At 38.5% G+C, this 19,486-nt stretch overlaps 1 protein-coding gene across 1 annotated transcript; it reads left to right on the top strand.

Moving 5' to 3' along the window:
- The first annotated feature begins 17,226 nt into the window (after positions 1 to 17,226).
- Positions 17,227 to 17,970, top strand: LOC118011526 (swi5-dependent recombination DNA repair protein 1 homolog). The gene has a single exon (XM_035006439.1). The coding sequence runs from the start codon at positions 17,264 to 17,266 to the stop codon at positions 17,960 to 17,962; it is 699 nt and encodes a 232-aa protein (XP_034862330.1). The 5' UTR covers positions 17,227 to 17,263; the 3' UTR covers positions 17,963 to 17,970.
- Positions 17,971 to 19,486: the final 1,516 nt, after the last annotated feature.

Genomic DNA, 19,486 nt, shown 5'->3' with positions numbered 1-19,486 from the left:
TTTTAACCTTTAATTCCGTTTCAGAAACATTTATATACAGTTGTTACCAAGATGAATTTGTCAACATGTGAAATCACTTTTTTGAAGCATATTATCTGCTAATGGAATCATAGAGCATTTTCTGGAGAGAAAAAAAGACTAATCTTTTGACTGCACAGCATAGGCAGTAGGTTATCATTTGGATTAATGGTTTCTATACTGTATTGTTTTGCTTTTAAATGCTCAGGTTCTTATTTAAAAATCACATTATTCAGAAGCTCTTAGGATGCTTTCAAAATCTCCGTTTTGAATGTAAGGAATGTATGGGTTTTTGCCCTTGTGAAAATCCCATGTCTAGTAGGAGTCCAAATGGGTATTTTCCCACAGGTTAACCTGCATGTTCTGAATTGCTAAGATCCAGCAAATATGTCTGGAGCATTACAAAGCTGGACAAAGCCTGCTGAGATCATAGCTTGGGGAACTGAGAACATCCTTAGCCAAACCAACCCAACTCAGACTAATGAACAAATTCCGTTTATGGCCTATAGTTTGAGAATGCTCCAGGAAGAGGCTCCTACTGCTACCCTCACCTTATTCTAGGCTCTCTCTTGGACTGTTGCAAGGAACATTTAACTGATCTCTTAACTTCCATTCTTGTCCACACACAATCCCCACAGCACTTCTAGTGATCTTAAAACTTAAATCAGATTCTATCACTCTCTTGCATCAAATTCTTCTTAAATGGCTTCCCCTGGCACACAGAATAAAATGCAGACTCCTAACTATTGCCTGCAAGGCCTTGCATGAGCTGGCCCCTGCCTACTTCTATATTAGTGCATTTTTTTCAATTATTCAACAAATACTTATGAGTCCCTATCATGTTCAAGGTGAACAAAACAGATAAAAATCCCTGCCTGGACATCTTGGTTTCTCAGCCAGACAATAAACAAGACAAAAAGGTAAAATAGATGGTAGGTTAGTAGGTTAGATAGAGTGAGTGCAATGGAGAAAAATAAGGCAGGGAAGAGGAATAGGGGCAGGCAATTTGAAACAATCTGGGTCTTGGCATGAAAGAGATGGAACACTCAGACTGGATACTTTGAGGAGTGTTTCCTAAAGTGACTATTTACAAAGCTATGGGCAAAATAGAGGTAAATCATAAAGGATAGTATACCGTAGGATTCAGTTATTACCCCTCAGACTCGAAGGGTCAAAAGGATGGAGAAGTCACCAGAATAAGGGGAGACAGAGGATTGTATGGAGAAGTCTTCTGACAAACACTGTGATCTCAGATAAAGGGAATAAGCTACCCCTAGATGATTCTGGGGTAGGGAGGGAATTGGGTAAATAAATATCCCAACTCTCCTTCTCTTTCAGATCTTCTGGTCTTCCACTGGCCAGACATAATAGGAAGCCTGAATAGTAGGGGAGCCCATTGATGTCAGTCCTGAAGAGAGGAGCAGAGAACAGCATGAAGAAATGTGGAGAGTCTAGAGGACAAATAGAACATATAGAGTATAAGTTTGCAATTTTAAATAGGGTGGTCATGGAAGACCTCAATAAAAATGGGGGAAATGTATGTACATGACAATACACATATTTTAAAAACATATTTCTTAAAGATTCATAGTATCACATTAAAATTCTTGGCTGTGGAGATAGGGGATGGGAATTCAGATAAAAGGAAATAAGTAAATAAGTAAACAAATAAATAAAACTATTGACCAATTATGGTAATGTACCATGAACTAAGGAATATGACTAACTCAACTATCTACCTCAAAGTAAAATACACACAGAGCAAAAGGTTCCCAGGACTGGGGCTGAGGTATGTATAGCATCCTTGGAAATTCTAATGCCACCTTCCCATACATCTACTTTTGAATGCTCAGTACTACTTTAAAACAATGTTCTTCTGCTTCTTTACTCTATCACTAGTAGCCACTTCAGGAATCTGTAAATGTGTCAAGCTAATGGTAGCTTACTGAAATCTTCTTGCCCAACAGAATCCAAAGTAATAGAATGTGGCATCTGCCCTTCATACTGCAGGATTTTCTGTCTCCTTGGATTTTCCCCGAGTGCATCTGTTTATGTTCAAGCTGAGATCTTTCTGCCAGAAATTGGTACTTGTCTCAGTCACAAATTCTCAATTATGTGCTCAGCTAGAGTTGACTATATAAGAATTGGCTTCTGTCTTCACAAGCCCATTAAACCTTTCGCATAGGGCTAAGTAAAATGCCTCAGTTTTTCAGGTTCTTTTCACAGCTCTTGTCTTACCTTTATCTTTATTTTCTTCCTGTAGTCCTCCTGGGGTCAGTCTACTGGCTTGAATTTTCATTTTTCCACCTTGCTCAACCCTTGATGTATATGACCTTCTGGTGCTAATTGACCCACTGATTCTAACTTTTAGAACACTGTGCACCTTCTATTGCCTTTGAGCCTGACTCCATCTTGTTTGGCTGGTTCTGACTTGAAACTTTGCTCTAACCTTTTGTTTCTGGTTCCCTAAACTTACTCCAATGCTGGAATGCTCACACCAGCCCCTGCCTTGGGCTCTGGGTCCCAAGTCCTTCCCCAGGACTGCCTCATTCTTGTGCCAGTTCCCTTTCTTCTGTCTCAGACTTACCTCGGCTCTCCTGATCCTGGATCCTACATTTGCACCCATGACTCAATGCCATATATAATTCTCAGAGCTGACAATCTCATAGACCTCTCCCCACTTGCCCTGACTGGCCACCACCAAAAACAGCCAAGGACAGAAGTTTGTATTTTGAAGGAGTTTAAGCACCATTTCATGAGCTATTGGGAGGAGGACATGGGATGTGACCTCTTAGCCTAGATGGACAATATTGCCACTTACCAAATGGAAAATAATAACAATAATTACTAAGAAGGAATTTTTTATGAGTGCTTAGTGCCCCAGGGGCCAAAAGCCCTTGCTGTCACGTGGGAATCAGAGAGAGCAGAGGATTTGGCTGTGAAAGAAGGTTTTAAAGGGTCATGTCACACTTATAGTTCCCATTCTGAGCATGGTCAAGGAGAAAGAGAGCTGCATTGATTTTCATAATGAAAAATGCATTTTTTTTCTATTGTGGGGGCAGTAATGGGGACAGGGCAATGATTAAAAGGAGAATCAATTAGTTAAGAATCTTAGAGAGTTAATAGAATATGTCAGTTGAAGTCCTCTAGATAGCATGTTTTTTCTTGATATGTTAGATTTATAGTTCCAGAACTCACATTAGCATTAATGAGGATTTCACATGTAAATTTCCAGCAAATCCAAAGGAGTGCTAATTCTTTACACCTGGATGGTGCTCTGAGAAATCCTTTCTCCCCCTTAGCTTTTCATAATGCAATGGATAATAAAAAGCACAAATTTGGAAATTGTCCATCCAAGTGACATAAGTTACAACAAAGACAATGTGTTTGTGAGAAGTTCCTTGCTTCTAAGACAGAAGAGGCATTGAAACCAGCCTTGTTATTATTAGCTGCTGTTCAGAGAAAAGGTGTTATGTAAATTTAAGGCACAGTCTTGTCATTTCCTATTATTATCACTATATGTTGTTGAATTTGTTAAATTATGTTGATTATTGGTCTGATGTTTCTACAGGAAATGATAGCAGTTATCTGCATCTAGGGATAAAAGAGGTATTGGCTACTATCTTATTTTCTAGTCCACATGGAGAGAGAATGATTTATTTTAATATTCTAAAAAAAGCCAACTCAAAAGGCTTTCTTACCACCTTGGGAGTGAGTAGGGAAAAATATGAACCAAAGGTGAAAATTGGAAGGAGGCAGATTTCAGGTCAATATAATGAAAAGTTTTTAAAGTATTGGATCTGTTTCTTTCTCTTTTTTTAAATTTATTTTTTATTTTTTTAAAGATTTTTTCATTTATTTATTTGAGAGAGAGAATGAGAGAGAGAGCACATGAGAGGGGGGAAGGTCAGAGGGAGAAGCAGACTCCCTGCCGAGCAGGGAGCCCGATGCGGGACTCGATCCAGGGACTCCAGGATCATGACCTGAGTCGAAGGCAGTCGCTTAACCAACTGAGCCACCCAGGCGCCCTTGGATCTGTTTCTAAATAGATAGGGCTCCTTTGGTAAGGAGTGAGTCTTCTGTCAGTGAAAATATTCAAATATGTTCGGGAAATTGTGCAAGGGATTTCTGTATCAGCTTATTTGGATAATTCACTCAACTGGTTTTTTTTTTTTTTTAAACAATATTTCAAAGTATTAGGAGGAAAGAAAATTTTTAGTTTTAAGAGGTGATTATGAAATGTTCAAGAACCTCAGAACCATAATACATCTCTCCCTTTTTAAAAACTTTTTTGGGCGCCTGGGTGGCTCAGATGGTTAAGTGTCTGCCTTCAGCTCAGGTCATGATCCCAGAGTCCTGGGATCGAGTCCCGCATCGGGCTCCCTGCTCCTTGGGAGCCTGCTTCTCCCTCTGCCTCTCTCTCTCTCTGTCTCTCATGAATAAATAAATAAAATCTTTAAAAAATAAAAAAATAAAAACTTTTTTTATTTTGAAATGATTACAGATTCCTATAAATTACAAAAGTAGTACAGAGAAGTATCATTTGTCCTTCACCCAGTTTCCCTCAGTATTTACATTCTCCATAACTGTAGAACAATATCATAACCAGGATATTGATCTGGTACTTTTATTAAAAAATTGTACTTCCCTTAAATATTCTGAGGTCCCCAGAGAATTTTTTCTTCATTTTTTCTGTGTATATTATTAAATCATATTTTCATGAATGGGAACTGTGTTAGAACTCAGTGTATGTATAAGGGATGGTAGAAGAAACATACCTGTAATCTAAAATGCTCTACATATCCCCACTTATGTCTTTTTATTTCAGCCTCATAATTGTTAGATATAACAAAATTCAATGACTTGGTCATTATCACAAAGCTAGTAATAAGTGAGGTTGCAGAGCAAGAATTCAAACCCAGGTCTGGCTGACTGCACATCTCAGATTTTGTGGAGGCACTTCTGTATCTGCTAATTTGTGAATGGCATGATGGTTAACAGGCTTCTTTAGACAGACCTTGAGTGTTAAGTTATAAGTGGGAAACCACCCTCTCTGCCAAATTGATTATAAATAGTAGTAAAAGTTTAAAGCCAGGATCCCAAGAAAGCATTTAAAAATTGTCCTTTGTTTATTGAAAATATAGGGATGCCCAGGTGCAGAAGGGGCTTTGCTATATACAATGGCAGCTTACGTTGGGTTATGCCTATTATAGAAGAAATACGTTGATAGTCTTTTTTTAAACTTTTATTTTGAGATAACTATAGATTCATATGTAGTTGTAAGAACTAATATAGTGAGATCGTGTGTATCTTTTACCCAGTTTCCCCCAAAGATATCTTGCAAAACTTCAGTATAAAAGTGTATAATATATATATAATACACATATATTATGTGTAGTACTATAATACAATATATAGTACACCAGGAAATTCACACTGATATATCAATCTTACTCAGATTTCGTTAGTTTTATATGCACTCATTTGTGTGTGTTTGCATATATTTAGTTCTATGTAATTTTATTGCTTATGTAGATTCTTGTGACCACCACCAAAATCAAGTTATGGAACAGTTCCAGCACTACAGGGATCTCTTGTGCCACCCTTTTATAGTCACAGCCTTCTCTCCTGCTCCCCCTTCCTAACACCTGATGACCACTGCTCTGTTCTCCATCTCCATAATTTTGTCATTTTAAGAATGTTATATAAATTGAATCATACAGTATGTAACCTTTTGAAATTGGCTTTTTTACTCAGCACAATTCCCTGGAGATTCATCCAAGTTGTTTTGTATATCAATAGTTTGTCCCCCCCCACCACCTTGTTTGCTTTTCTTTTTTTCTTTCTTTCTTTTTTTTTTTTTTTTTTGCTGAGTAGCATTCCATGGTATGCATTACCAGTTTGTTTAACCATTCATCTATTTAAGGACATCTGGGTTGTTTCCAATTTTTGGCTATTACAATTAAAGCTGCTATAAACATTCATGTACAGGCTTATATGTGAACATAAGTCTTTATTTCTCTTGAATAAATGGCCAGGAGTGCATGCAAATTCTTGGTCATATGTTATTTGCATGTTTAATTTTTTAAGACTCTGTTACACTCTTTTATAGAGTGTCTGTACCATTTACATTAACAGTCTTATATTGAGTGGTCACTTATTTCATGCTAACTATGTTCCAGGTCCTAAGTACTTAATATACATCATCTCATTAAATCCTTATAAAAAATGCTTCCATTTTAACATATGAGGAAATTGAGGCCCAGAGAGATTAAGTAATGTTTTCAAAATCACACAGCTGGGAAGTTGCAGAGCTGGACTTCAATCCAAGCCAATCAGATGCTAGAGCCTGTATGTACTCTTATTTTGTTTTATTTTTTTAGATTTTATTTTATTTATTTGTCAGAGAAAGAGAGAGAGAGAATGTACAAGCAGGGGGAAGTGGCAGGCAGAGGGAGAAGCAGGCTCCCCACTGAGGAAGGAGCCCGATGTGGGACTCGATCCCAGGACTCTGGGATCTTGACCTGAGCTGAAGGCAGACACTTAACTGACTGAGCCACCCAGGCGTCCCTGTCTGTACTCTTAAAAATGATACCATCCTACTTACTCCATTGGAAAAGGGCTCCAAGTAAAGCAGATGGTAAGTTTTTCAATTTGTCATACAGCAAATAAATAATATAGCATACTTCTTAGAAAGTATTGGTTCGACATTTAGGCTTAAAAAACTCTACTCTGATGACTCAGAGAAAAGCTGGAGAAGCAGTTTCTAAGTTTGTAGGAACATGATTCTGCTTTGGTTGAGTTAGAATTTATACTCCTAGTCGTTTGGCTGTGGGTAGAGTGGGAAGTACAGTAGACATGTAATAGAACACCTGAGCTCATCTTCTGGATTTCTTACTGACTAGATGTGTGATCTTGAGCAAGTGACAACCTCACTGAGACTCAGGTATGTCCTCATCTATGAAATGGGGCTACAAACCCATTTCTCACAGGGATTTTTGTAAAGATTAGATGAGCCAGTGGATGTGAATGCCCTTTAAAAGCTCTGTAATACACTGTATAATTGTAAGGGTACTTGTTATTACCTGAAATGATAATAGCAGCATTGCAGATGTAATGTACAGGACAACTTGGATGTGCAGTGAAAATCAGCTTGTACAATTATGCCTATATCTAACCTGGCCTTTTTCTTGAGCCCGTCCACCCACTTGAGAAGAGTAGGTACCAAAACGGTAAATACCTAATTTGGTTTAAAACTTAGTCTGATTTAATCTAATTAAATTTAAACAATGGACTGGCAAATTTTCTGTAGAGGACTAGATAATGAATATTTTAGGCTTTGTGAGCTTACAGTCTCTGTTGCAAGTACTCAGCTATGAGAATGAAGGCAACTAGAAACAGTATGTAAATGAATAGGAGTGGCTAAGTGCCAATAAAACTTTATTTATAAAAACAGGTGGCAGATTTGACCCATGGGCCATTGTTTGTCAACTTCCAATTTAAATAATTTCTTTAGATAGTGTTCAGTTTCTCTTAAATAAAAATGCTGTGTCAGTTAACCTTTCCTTACTTTTTTTCATAAGATGGTGTCTGAGTATATGAGGAAAGGGCTTGTAGAACCTCTTGGTGTTGTTAAAAAGAAAACCACAGGCCCAGGGTGGAGTCATTTGTCCCCAAGACAGCAAACCAAGACTTAATTGCAGTTTCAACCTCTCCAGGAGTAGGAGTTTAAGTCAGCCAATCTGGAATTTTCTGGCCAGCACCAATGAGGTAATTTAACAGGGACCCTGTCTATCCCCGAAAGCAAGATGAAGTAATCTACCTAGTAAGACCCCTCCCTCTTCCCCTTAAGGGAAGGTAAACTTTCCTGAAACAATCTTTTCTTTTCCTTTGCTAATAACTTCTTGCCCCAGCCTCCTTCCTATAGAAACCTTTCTATTTTGTAAGTCTCCTCTGAGCATCTTTCTACTTGCTGGGTGGATGCTGTCCCATTTACTAATTGCTTAATAAAACCAATTAGATCTTCAGATTTACTTGGTTGAATTTTGTTTTTTTAACAGTGTAGGTAGAAGATGGGGGTTCTTAGATTCAGGTGCCTTTGTGCTCTGGTTCTGGTGGCTGACTGATATCCCTTGTCTCCTGTTTACTGCTTGCTCCACTGGTGTTTACAGTTGAAGGTTATGGTTTCACCAATTATAATTTGACTCCCTTTTCTTGGTTTGGTCAGAGCCTGGAAATGTGCCCTTTTTGCCTCTGCTTCCTCTCAGCTTCTATTGTTTATAACCTCTGAGTGTCTGCCAGGTCTTCCATCTGGCCCACTGGCAAGTCTCTGGAGTGGACTCATTTCTTTGCCATGACAGATCCAATGGCTCTTATCTCAGTGCCCATTCCTCCTGGAAACTGAAGACAGTTGGGAAAAACTAAACTTCAGTCTCTGCCTGACCAAAGAGACTTTGATGTATCTATAGGGAACTATGTGAAGTAACCACTCATAGTTTCAGTTGGGGAGTAGTGTTACCCTTACTCACCTTACTGTACTTCTCTCTGTAGACTTATCTCTATCTTGCCTTTCTCTCACCTATCTTCCTTTCATAATTTCCCAGGACTGGAAAGGCAGAGATGTTCTTTTACCTCTACTAGATTGTATCCTGCTTCTAACATAGAGTTGGCCTAGCCGTTACAAGGAAATGGATTATTTTTCTAGGGCACTGTGTGATCTGGATCCTTAAAACTTAACCCTTGATTTGCTAAAAGAAGAGCTAAAGGAATTTGGAATGTGTATATATATATACTCATTCTAGCAAGAAATGGAAAAGAGACATGTAGGTAGTAGTAAAAGTCTTATCAATTACATTATTATTATTGTTATAAGACAAAAGCCTGGATTATTTTGCATGTTAGAAGTGAATATTGCCCTGTCTTTCTCTTTTCATTGTCATAAATGCTAATGTCTATCATCCATTCTTACCCTCTCACCAAATGATTGCCTCAGTCAGACTAAGGTGTAAGTTAAGTACTCAAGAAGGCAAAAGAGAAAAGCATAATAATAATTTTCAAACTATTTCTTCTTTTAAATTTTTTTTGCCTCTCAGAATAGTTGATCTGACTGAATGGCAGTAAAATATAATGATCAAAAGCATAGGCTTTAGAGTCATACATACTGGTTTTAAGTCTCAGTTTCATTACTAGAAGTTAAACAACTTCTCAATGTCTTAGTTTTCCATACTGTAAAATGCAGGTAACAGTCATTAGTGAAGGTAAAATAGGATGGAACAGGTAAAGTGCTTTGCAACACTAAGTAATCAATAAATAGCAGCGATTTATTTTATTGTTTGCAACAACAATACACCTATTGAACAAATGAGCTAGATTCTATATCTGGGTCCCTATCTCAAGATCTGGTCTCAGTGTGTCAGCTGAAATTCATTTCTTCTAGGAGAAATGTAGGAGAAATTGTGCAAGTACCAATTTGCACGTAAGACTTGAGGTGGTTGGGAGAAAAGAGAAAAAGGAGTTTTCTCATTTTTTTCTGTTTTCAAAAACTCACACTATCTGCCAGGAGGGTAGAAGGGGCAAACTGGAAGTAGAAAGGAAAGGAAGAGGAGGCATTACAGAGTGGCTTTCCCCTGGAATTGATCCAGAGCAGTTATATACTTCTCCCACAACATTTTCCCTGCATCCTGGTACCACAACAATTAGAGAAGACTACTGTGATTTTTGCTCAAAATCAAAGGAAACTGGAGGCTCTTGACCACATGAAGTCCAGGCAGGATAGTTGCACAGGGCTCTTCCATGGAAATACATGGGGAGGGGGCATATAAATGAAGGGAATGTTTGATGTTAGTTTCCAAAGAACTCTTTGCCCAGGGAGAGATTTGACATATGTCAGGAAAGCAGAAAATCATATTGATTTGATCTGTTGCATTACTTGTGTGTCTTGAAAGGTAAAGGAATAATTGGCTGTAAAAGATTGGGCTCTGATGAAAGTTTGTTACTTATGTACTGCTTTGCTTCTGTCTTTGATACTGAGCATTATTTCACAATAGGCAAAAAATAGTGTCTGCATTTTTTTTCTTGCACCCAACACCTTTATCTTCATTAAAATTGTCTCTGAATCCTGTGAAGTGAGGCTCATCTCTCCTGCTCCTTGTGGTAGGGGAAAAAAAAGTAAAACCTGGAGGAAATGGAAGGTGAAATGTCAAGTACCTAAGGTATTCCTGTCTAACCTTGGGCAGAGGCCAACTACTGAACACAGAAGGTAATAAGGCAAACTCTAGAATGTGTTTTTGTAATGGCATGGCTTACAAGCCATGCTGACAGTGGGCTGTAATCTCACAGCTCTATTTATAGCTCCCCCCCACCCAAATGCTACAGAACAACAAGTATTCTGACAAGTTGGAATGCTAATAGATCATGCAAAAGCAAATCAATAAAAACCCTTTTCAAAATGTCTATCTTCCTCCAATAATTAGGAAATAGGGGAGTGGGTGTTCTTTTTCATATCTAATGAAATTTAGGGATCAGGAGGTTTGGTAGGGATGAAATAAATGCCTTTTGACCTGATCTGTAGAATAGGGGGGATTTAGTTAGATTTAGAGGCTCCAGTCACCATTTCATATTTATACAATTCTGTTCTGGTCAGTTCTTTTATGCCCTCTAGTTCCCGTGGTTGGATAGTCTTTGAGACCAGTTCTCTCTGTATCATGGTCTTTAAAATTAGAGTGTTGCATGTTCCAGCCAACAACAGAGCAACTGTTTCCTGGCTCTTTACACATGATTGGTTTATCTTTACTCAGTGATTTTTTTATTTAGGAAAGCTATTCACTGTATAGACAGATGGGACCAAACTAGATACATAAGGGTGTCTAATAATTAGGGACAGCTGCTTCAGGTAAATGCAGTTTGCAGATGGCAAAGGAACACCAGATTATGTTAATTTTCCCAAAATAACTTTTTTCAAAGCCTTATAACAGAGCAGAATCTTCTGTTGTTTTCTGGAAACAATGATAATGCAAAGAGTAATGAGAGTAATGGGCTTGGGTAGTGTATCTCCTTGCTTTCCCCCCAACCTGTGATTGCAGTCTTGGATGATTTTGAAGGATAGTCCAGAAGGCAAAACATCTAAATGGAGGAGGCAATCTGCTTGTTTATTCTGGTTCCTATTAACTAGCACCATGTTTTATGCACTTCCTGCACAAAAACATGGCATAGCACCCAAAGCCAACCTGGTAGACCATGAAGTGTATTTTCAGTTATCTCTTACTGTGACTTTAGCCCGGCACAATTGAGGGGTCTCAAGAAAGTCCTGAGGACTGAGTTCTAATCTCAGCTCAGTCACAACTTATTGTGTGACCAGGGGCAAAGAGGTCTCTAGGTTTCTATTTATTCATCTTTCAAATGGAGCAAGGTGAGTTCACAGAGTTATATTGAGGATGCAGTTAGTTAATACAAATGATATGAAGAAAATACGTAAACCTTTAAAAAAAAAAAAAAACAATGTATAACTCAGTTATTCTTTAGTGGTCCATTCAGTCCTGGAGACAGTTTCCTTACTAAACAAATCCCTGTTTATGTTTCCAAAAATCCTAAATGCCATTTGCAGGAACAGATTTTACTCTGGTCACTCCATTTGTTGGCTAGCCCTGAGCATGTTGCATGCTCTATATTAAGTGACACTTGCCTCCAGGTTTTCTTATAAGCATTGTTCTGGTCTCTTTCTGATATGTTCTGCCTTTTTACCATCAGAACAATGCATCTCAAAGTGTAGTCCTTATATCACCTTCACCAGAATCACCTTTAAAAGGTAAGTTCCTATGCCAGGGCCACAAGATCCACATCAAGAAGGTCTGATGAGGACTTATGCAATCTAAATTTTCACACTAAAGTTCGAGATCTACAATGTTAAGCTTGCTTAGGACGGAGGTGAACTAGTAAACACATCATTTTCCCCCTTTATCTGTCCTAGTCTAATCAGTGTCTAGCAAACATGGACAGCTAATTTGTACATGTTATTACATACTTTCATCCCTAATTTTTCACGAATGTGGGTTACCATTCTGTGCAAACTTGCATAGTTGTAGTAAAGGGGTAGGATATGGGGCTCATTTGGTTAAGCACCCAACTCTTGATTTCGGCTCAGGTCATGATCTCCTAGTTGTAAGATCAAGCCCCATGTCGGGCTCCATGCTGGGTGTGGAGCCTGCTTAGGATTCTCTCTCTCCTCCTCTCCTTCTGCTCCTCCCCCCCAGCATATGCACTCTCTCTATAAATGAATGAATGAATGAATGAATGAATGAATGAATGAATGAATGAATGAGTGGTATAAAATTGTATGATCCTTTTCCTCAGATTGGCACATGCAAATAGGAGTCTTTTTTTTTCTCTCTTGCTGTATGCCCTAGGAGCCATTTTTGATCTATGGAGTCAGAGTCAGAGTCAGGCAGGCTTGCATCAGAAAGATTCCAAGCCTCTTCACCACAGCTCCCAAAGCAGTGTTCCTCAAAGTGTATGTAGTCCCTGGAGCAGCAGCATCAGTATCACCTGGGAATTTGTTAGAAATGCAAACTCACAGTATCCTCCTTTCCACTAGACCTAATGAATCAAACTGGAATGTGTTTAGCAATCCATGAAAGCCACTGCCCTAAGGCATTTTCTACCCCAAACTGCATTATCTCTAAACCTTGAAGCAGCTGGAAAGGTAAAGGAAAAATTGATTTGAGCAGGAAAATATGGGCATGGCAATGAAATGAATTACTTAATTGTAAAGGTCTTGTTTAGGGTATTTGTGCTTAGCGATATCAGATCTTTAAACAGCAACTCTCCTGAAAATGGCTAGAAATACTGAACACAAACACAATTACAACACTCAACCATATATGTATGCATATGCATTTTATGTGTGTGTATGCATGTAAATATATATGTATGTATGCAAATATGCATATATGTATATAATTACATATTTAATTAAATAATTAAATTGATTAAATTAAAATAGTCTTTAGAAAAGAACAGAATATAGCATTATCAGCAATGAAATTGAATCAGTAATCAAAAAACTCCCTCCCCAAAAAGTCCAGGACCAGACAGCTTTTTTTTTTAAAGATTTATTTATTTATTTATTTGAGAGAGAGAATGAGAGAGAGAGAGCACATGAGAGGGGGGAGGGTCAGAGGGAGAAACAGACTCCCTGCTGAGCAGGGAGCCCGATGTGGGACTCCATCCTGGGACTCCAGGATCATGACCTGAGCCGAAGGCAGTCGCTTAACCAACTGAGCCACCCAGGCGCCCTTTCTTTTTTTAATGTTTTATTTATTTATTCATGAAAGTCAAGAGAGAGAGAGAGAGGCAGAGGCAGAGGGAGAAGCAGGCTCCCTGCCCAGCAGGGAGCCCGATGCGGGACTCGATCCCAGGACCCTGGGATCATGACCTGAGCCGAAGGCAGACGCTTAACCATCTGAGCCACCCAGGCGCCCCAGACAGCTTTTTCTAGATATGTCTCCTGAGGCAAGGGAAACAAAAACAAAAAAAACTATGGGACTACATCAAAATAAAAAAGCTCTGCACAGTGAAGGAAACAATCAACAGAACTAAAAGTCAACCTACTGAATGGGAGAAGATATGGGCAAATGACATATCTGATAAAGGGTTAGTATCCAAAATATATAAAGAACTTACACAGCTCAACACTGAAACCAAAACAATCCAATTTTAAAAATTGGCAGAAGACATGAACAGACATTCAAAGAGGATATCCAGATAGCCAACAGACAAAGGAAAAGATGCTCATCATCATTCATCATCACGGAAGTGCAAATTAAACTAAATGAGATGTCACCCCACACCTGTCAGAATGGCTAAAATCAACAACACAAGAAATAATAGGTGTTGGCAAGGATGTGGAGAAAGGGGAACCCACTTGCTCTGTTGGTAGGAATGCAAACTTGTACAGCCACTGTGGAAAACAGTATGGAGTTTCCTCAGAAAATTAAAAGTAGTACCCTACAGTCCGGCAGTTGCCCTACTAGGTATTTACCCAAAGCATACAAAATACTAATTCAAAGGGATACATGCACCCCTATGTTTATAGTAGCATTATCTACAATAGCCAAATTATGGAAACAGCCCAAGTGTCCAACGATTGCTGAATGGATAAAGATGTGGTATATATAAACAATGGAATATTACTCAGCCATAAAAAGAAATCTTGCCATTTGCAATGACATGGATTAAGCTAGAGTATAAGGTTAAGCAAAATAAGTCAGAGAAAGACAAATACTGTATGATCTCACTCAAAAGTGGAATTTAACAACAACAACAACAACAACAACAACAACAAGAATAGGAAAAGAGAGAGGGAGAGACAAGCCAAGAAACAGACTCTTAACTGTAGAGAACAAACTGATGGTTACCAGTGGAGAGGTGGGGGGGATGGGTTAAATAGGTGATGGGGATTAAGGAGTGCATTTATGATGAGCACTGAGTAATATACAGAATTGTTGAATCACTATATTGCATACTTGAAACTAATATAAATTCTATGTTAGCTATACTGGAATTAAAATAAAAAAAAAAAGAAAGGAAAGAAAGAAAAAAGAACAGAAAAAGAGTAAAAACCTTTGAGCAGTAATAAAATCTTAGCAAGAGCAATTAATTAAAAATTGCAGGTAAGTGAACAAATTTGAAATACATACCAATCAGCAGGTCCAGATGATATGCATTCTGGGGTCTTGAGGGAAAATGATTTCACTAAGCCACTGACAACTGGAAAACCTAAGAAAACCCACTTGGGTATGTACCATTTTTTTGCCTTGTCAGCATTCTGTATAATGGAGTTATTCTGGCAGGTGTATTCACTAGGCCCTGTCTGCCCTCCATCTCCCTCCCATCAAGAAAAGAATAGATTCAATTTCTAGGTATAGCTGATATCAGACTTAACAGAATATACTTTTTTTTTTTAAAGTCCTTTTTATAAATGGATCATCCTCAGCACTGCATGCTGTAATTCAAGCCCCTGGCGTGTAACACATGACAAATGTTGCTCCCAAGGCCTACACAGGGCAGCTGGGCCTATGTGGCCTTCAGCTGCTTGTGCTGAGATTTACTAGTTACAGTGTAGTGGGAGGAATATGGAGAGGAAGCTAGGAGCTTTTCCACAGAAAGGGAGTTTGAGAGCAAGGCAAATTATATCCTGATGTTGTTTTCTCCTCTTGCATGTTCTGAGACTAAAACATGGAGAGGCTGAAGTAGCTGAAGAGATATTGGCTAGAGATGTAAGGTCTTCAGGGATGAATGAAAGTCTCTGATTCCTGCTGCTTCTGGAGACTAAAGGGTTGTGCTGGGTTGATTGCTTGGTCAGACCTAAGGCTTAGGAATCCAAGAGAGAAGTTGGGACCATTCCTTATACAAACCAGGTAGTGTCCCCACAATACATTAATAGGTCACACTCCTGACCCTAGCCATATGCTGTATCCTTATTGACATTCAGTCACTTGAGAAATTACTGGGAACAAGGGTAGATGTTTCTGTGCAGTCCCATCCTGGGGAAAAAGAACTCCAAATGCATTTTCTTCATGGACAGCACAGATGTTTTGTGGTGATGAATGATTCAAGGGAATTTTGGATAGGGATTTGGTGTGTTAATATTCTTTTCCTTGATACATTTACATATTCTTAACTAGCTTTTCTCATATTTTAATGAAATCTAGGCCTTTCTCTCAGCTCATTCTGATGTGCTGTTTCAACCTCTTATGTAACTTCATGGACCCATACCAAAAAAAGTGGAAACAAGACCATGTGTCCTTAGATTGTCATATGTCAGAGGTGGTAGGGCATTAATGGAATGATTACTGATCTAGGGGTTGTTTATTATCCTAGGACTATCATTATCTAGCTTGATCATCTTGGGGTCATCCTTTTCCCCTTACTTGTCCTCAGTTTCCTCATGTATAAAGTGTAGGCATTGGATGACATGACCTCTCATATCTATTTCCATTTCTAAAATTCTGTGACTTTTGCATAAGGGATCCTTAATGTATGTGATTCTATCATTTGTTGTGTTGACTCTTTAAGAAAAACACTTTATGTCCATGGTAGATAAGTTTGTCATTTTGCCAAGACATGACACCGAATTTCATAGATGAGGCTGGAGTGTGGGAGAGTTGCTTAGCTAGTGAGTGCATCTAACCAACCACCTAGCACCTTCCTCTAAACAGGGTTTTATTTTTCTCTACTTATTAGATAGTTTCATGAGGGAAATTAGATACAATGGTGAATTTGGTAACATAATCCTTGTTTACATGAAGGGCCTATTAGATGGTATACGTGAGACCAAATGTCACTGCATATGAAGCCAATTTGATCTTATATTCTTTGTACCTCAATTTCCTCATCTGTTAAATATGGATAATAGGGACACCTGGGTAGCTCAGTTGGTTGAGCGCTTGCCTTCGGCTCAGGTCATGATCTCAGAGTCTTGGGATCAAGTCCCACATCAGGCTCCTTGCTCAGCGGGAAGCCTGCTTCTCCCTCTGCCTGCCACTCCACCTGTTACGCTCTCTTTCTCTCACAAATAAATAAATGAAATCTTTAAAAAAATAAATAAATATGGATGCATTGATCAAAGGCTTATTTCTCTCTCATGCAAGGCTGATATGGAGAAGAAAGACAAGGAGACAGCATACCAGTTCTTACCTACTTCAGCCTCTAAATGGCACATTACTTCTGCTCATAGTTCAATTGGTCAGAACCATCCACAAGGTCTACCCTAACTGCAAAGAAGACTGGGAAATGTAACAGAGTAAATGGACTATTTGGTGGGCACCAATAGTCTCTGCCACTCGTCCCTGAGAAGATAAAGGGATTGTTCTTTTCCTCTCATAGCATGCTGGGATATTAACAGTAATGACTACTACTATCGTTTATTTTGAGCCAGATAATTTGCTAAGTGTTGTACATAAATTATCTAAATTAATCCTTACAACCCTGTAAAGTAGGAACGATTATAACCATATTTTACAAATGAGAAACTTTGACACAGAGATTAAGAAACTAACTCTGGTGCGGCCCCGCCCCGCCGCGGCAGCGCGCGTTTTCTGCTCTCTGGGGATGGCGGAGGGAGGGTCTGTTCGCTACTTAAACGACACAGAGGCACTTGTGTTCCTTGTTCCTCAGGCCTGGGTGGTCATTTGTTCTAGTCACACAGCTTTTTAGGGTTTAAGAGGTAAACCAAGATTTCATTTTCAAGATGGAAAGCCCATCCGACTCAGCTGTGATTTTACCTAGCACTCCACGGGCCTGCGCCAATCCACCATCTCTCCGTACAAGGAGCACAAGAAAACAACCTATGAGTGCAACACTTAGAGAACGATTAAGGAAAACTAGATCTTCGTTTAATTCCTGTTACAGTGTGGTGAAACGTCTTAAAGTAGAGAATGAAGAAAATGATCAGACTTTTCCTGAGAAACCAGCATCTTCAACAGAAGAAAACTGTTTGGAACTTCAAGAAAATTTTAAAAACATAGATGGTGAATTCAAAGAAAGTACATATTTGAAAAATACCTTCAAGAATATCAGTGCATGTGTATCTAAATCTCTTGATACTGAGTCATGCAGTGATCCCCAAAGTGACTTTGTGAATGAGGATCTTCCCAAACAAGGATTAAGTGAAGAAGGAACAAAATTGGTGAAGCAGATTGAGGAGAAAGAAGACGTTCTTCGGAGGCTAAAACTGGTCAAAATGTATAGATCAAAGAATGACCTGTCTCAGTTACAGGTGTTAATACAGACGTGGAGAAGCTGTAGCCAGCTGTTACTTTATGAGTTGCAGTCAGCTATGTCTGAGGAGAACAACAAACTCAGCCTTACTCAGTTGATAGACCACTGTGGGTTAGATGATAAATTGCTACACTGTAACAGAAATGAAGAAGAATTTATGGGTGTTTAATTCATAATTTTTTCTCCAGAATATTTTTGAGAATGACAACTTAAAAGATAATACATTTTAAAAGGAGGGTAGAAACCATTAGGGCCTGGAGAAAGGTATCTTGATGAACATCAATTTAGGGCACTCTGTTATATAAATATAAAATAAGTTCTAAAATGAAAATTTAGTATTTTGGATAAATTTGCCAAAGAAAACTTGACATTCAAAGAAATGTGAAAAAAATTAAATCATGTTTAAAAAATAATTTGGTCATTTCTGGAAGTCAAATTTAATACATTGTTTTGTTTATTGTGGTAAAAAAGTTCTATTTTTTTAAGGTTTTATTTTAAATGTTAAAAAATAGTTCAGTCTGGTTAATGTCTAAACCTAAAGTGGTCTAAAAATGCCTGCCTCTCTCCTAAGTTTATGAACCGTGTTTTTATCCTTTTACCACATATTTCCTTCTGGATGGTGTAGCAGGTAATTAAACTTGCTCATATGTCCAAAATTAAAAAAAAAAAAAGAAAAGAAACTAGCCCCAAATCACATGGCTAATAAGTATCTGAGCCCAGGTTGAGATAGAAGTACATTTAGAATGTAGCAAATCTCTCGTTCCAGGAAACTAGCTATTTATCCCATTGCTTTTATTTTTTTAAAGATTTTTTATTTTTTAATTTTTTATTTTTTTTGGTTCTAGAAACTGATCACTTAATTTTATTAACATTATAACGGTTTATCCTTACATTTCTTTTTTTTTTATTTTATTATGTTATGTTAATCACCATACATTACATCATCAGTTTTTGATGTAGTGTTCCATGATTCATTTTTTGCGTATAACACCCAGTGCTCCATTCAATATGTGCCCTCTTTAATACCCATCACCAGGCTAACCCATCCCTCCACCCCCCTCCTCTCTAGAATCCTCAGTTTGTTTCTCAGAGTCCATAGTCTCTCATGGTTCGTCTCCCCCTCCGATTTCCCCCCCTTCATTTTTCCCTTCCTACTATCTTCTTCTTTTTAAACATATAATGTATTATTTGTTTCAGAGGTACAGGTCTGTGATTCAACAGTCTATATAAAGACTTTTTATTTATTTTTGTAAGAGAGCGCGAGCGCATGAGCAGGGGGAGGGGCAGAGGGAGAATCAGACTCCCTGCTGAGCAGGGAGCCTGGATGCAGAACTCTATCCCAGGACCCTGGGATCATGACCTGAGCCCAAGCCAGATGTTTAACCGACTGAGCTATCCAGGCGCCCTGTCCCATTGCTTTTAGGTACCTAGGCCTGCTCCTGGATTAGGATTCTTGATAGGATTATATTGCCGGAAGGGGTTGTTTTGAAATTTTTTCAGGGTGTTTTTAGTTGTCACATGTTGGAGGGTGCTATTGACTAAGAGGGAGGGCCAGGGATGTTAGATGTTCTGCAATGAGGACGTTCTCATACAATGAAAAATTGTCCTATTTCTGTCCCACAAGACTTTTGAATGTTGAGGTGTTCAAGGCTTATTTAAAATTACCCAATCTTAGAACCTAAGTCTGTTTTGC

This window comes from Mirounga leonina, unplaced genomic scaffold (genome assembly GCF_011800145.1).
Source record: "Mirounga leonina isolate KUSES-001 unplaced genomic scaffold, KU_Mleo_1.0 Mir_101222, whole genome shotgun sequence".
Taxonomy (NCBI): Eukaryota; Metazoa; Chordata; class Mammalia; order Carnivora; family Phocidae; genus Mirounga; species Mirounga leonina.
Note: the sequence above shows the minus strand (reverse complement) of the source record. Positions and strands in the feature narration are given on the sequence as shown.

Coding starts and splice junctions, on each gene's coding strand:
- LOC118011526 (XM_035006439.1), top strand. CDS start 17,264: ATGGAAAGCCCATCCGACTCAGCTGTGATTTTACCTAGCACTCCACGG.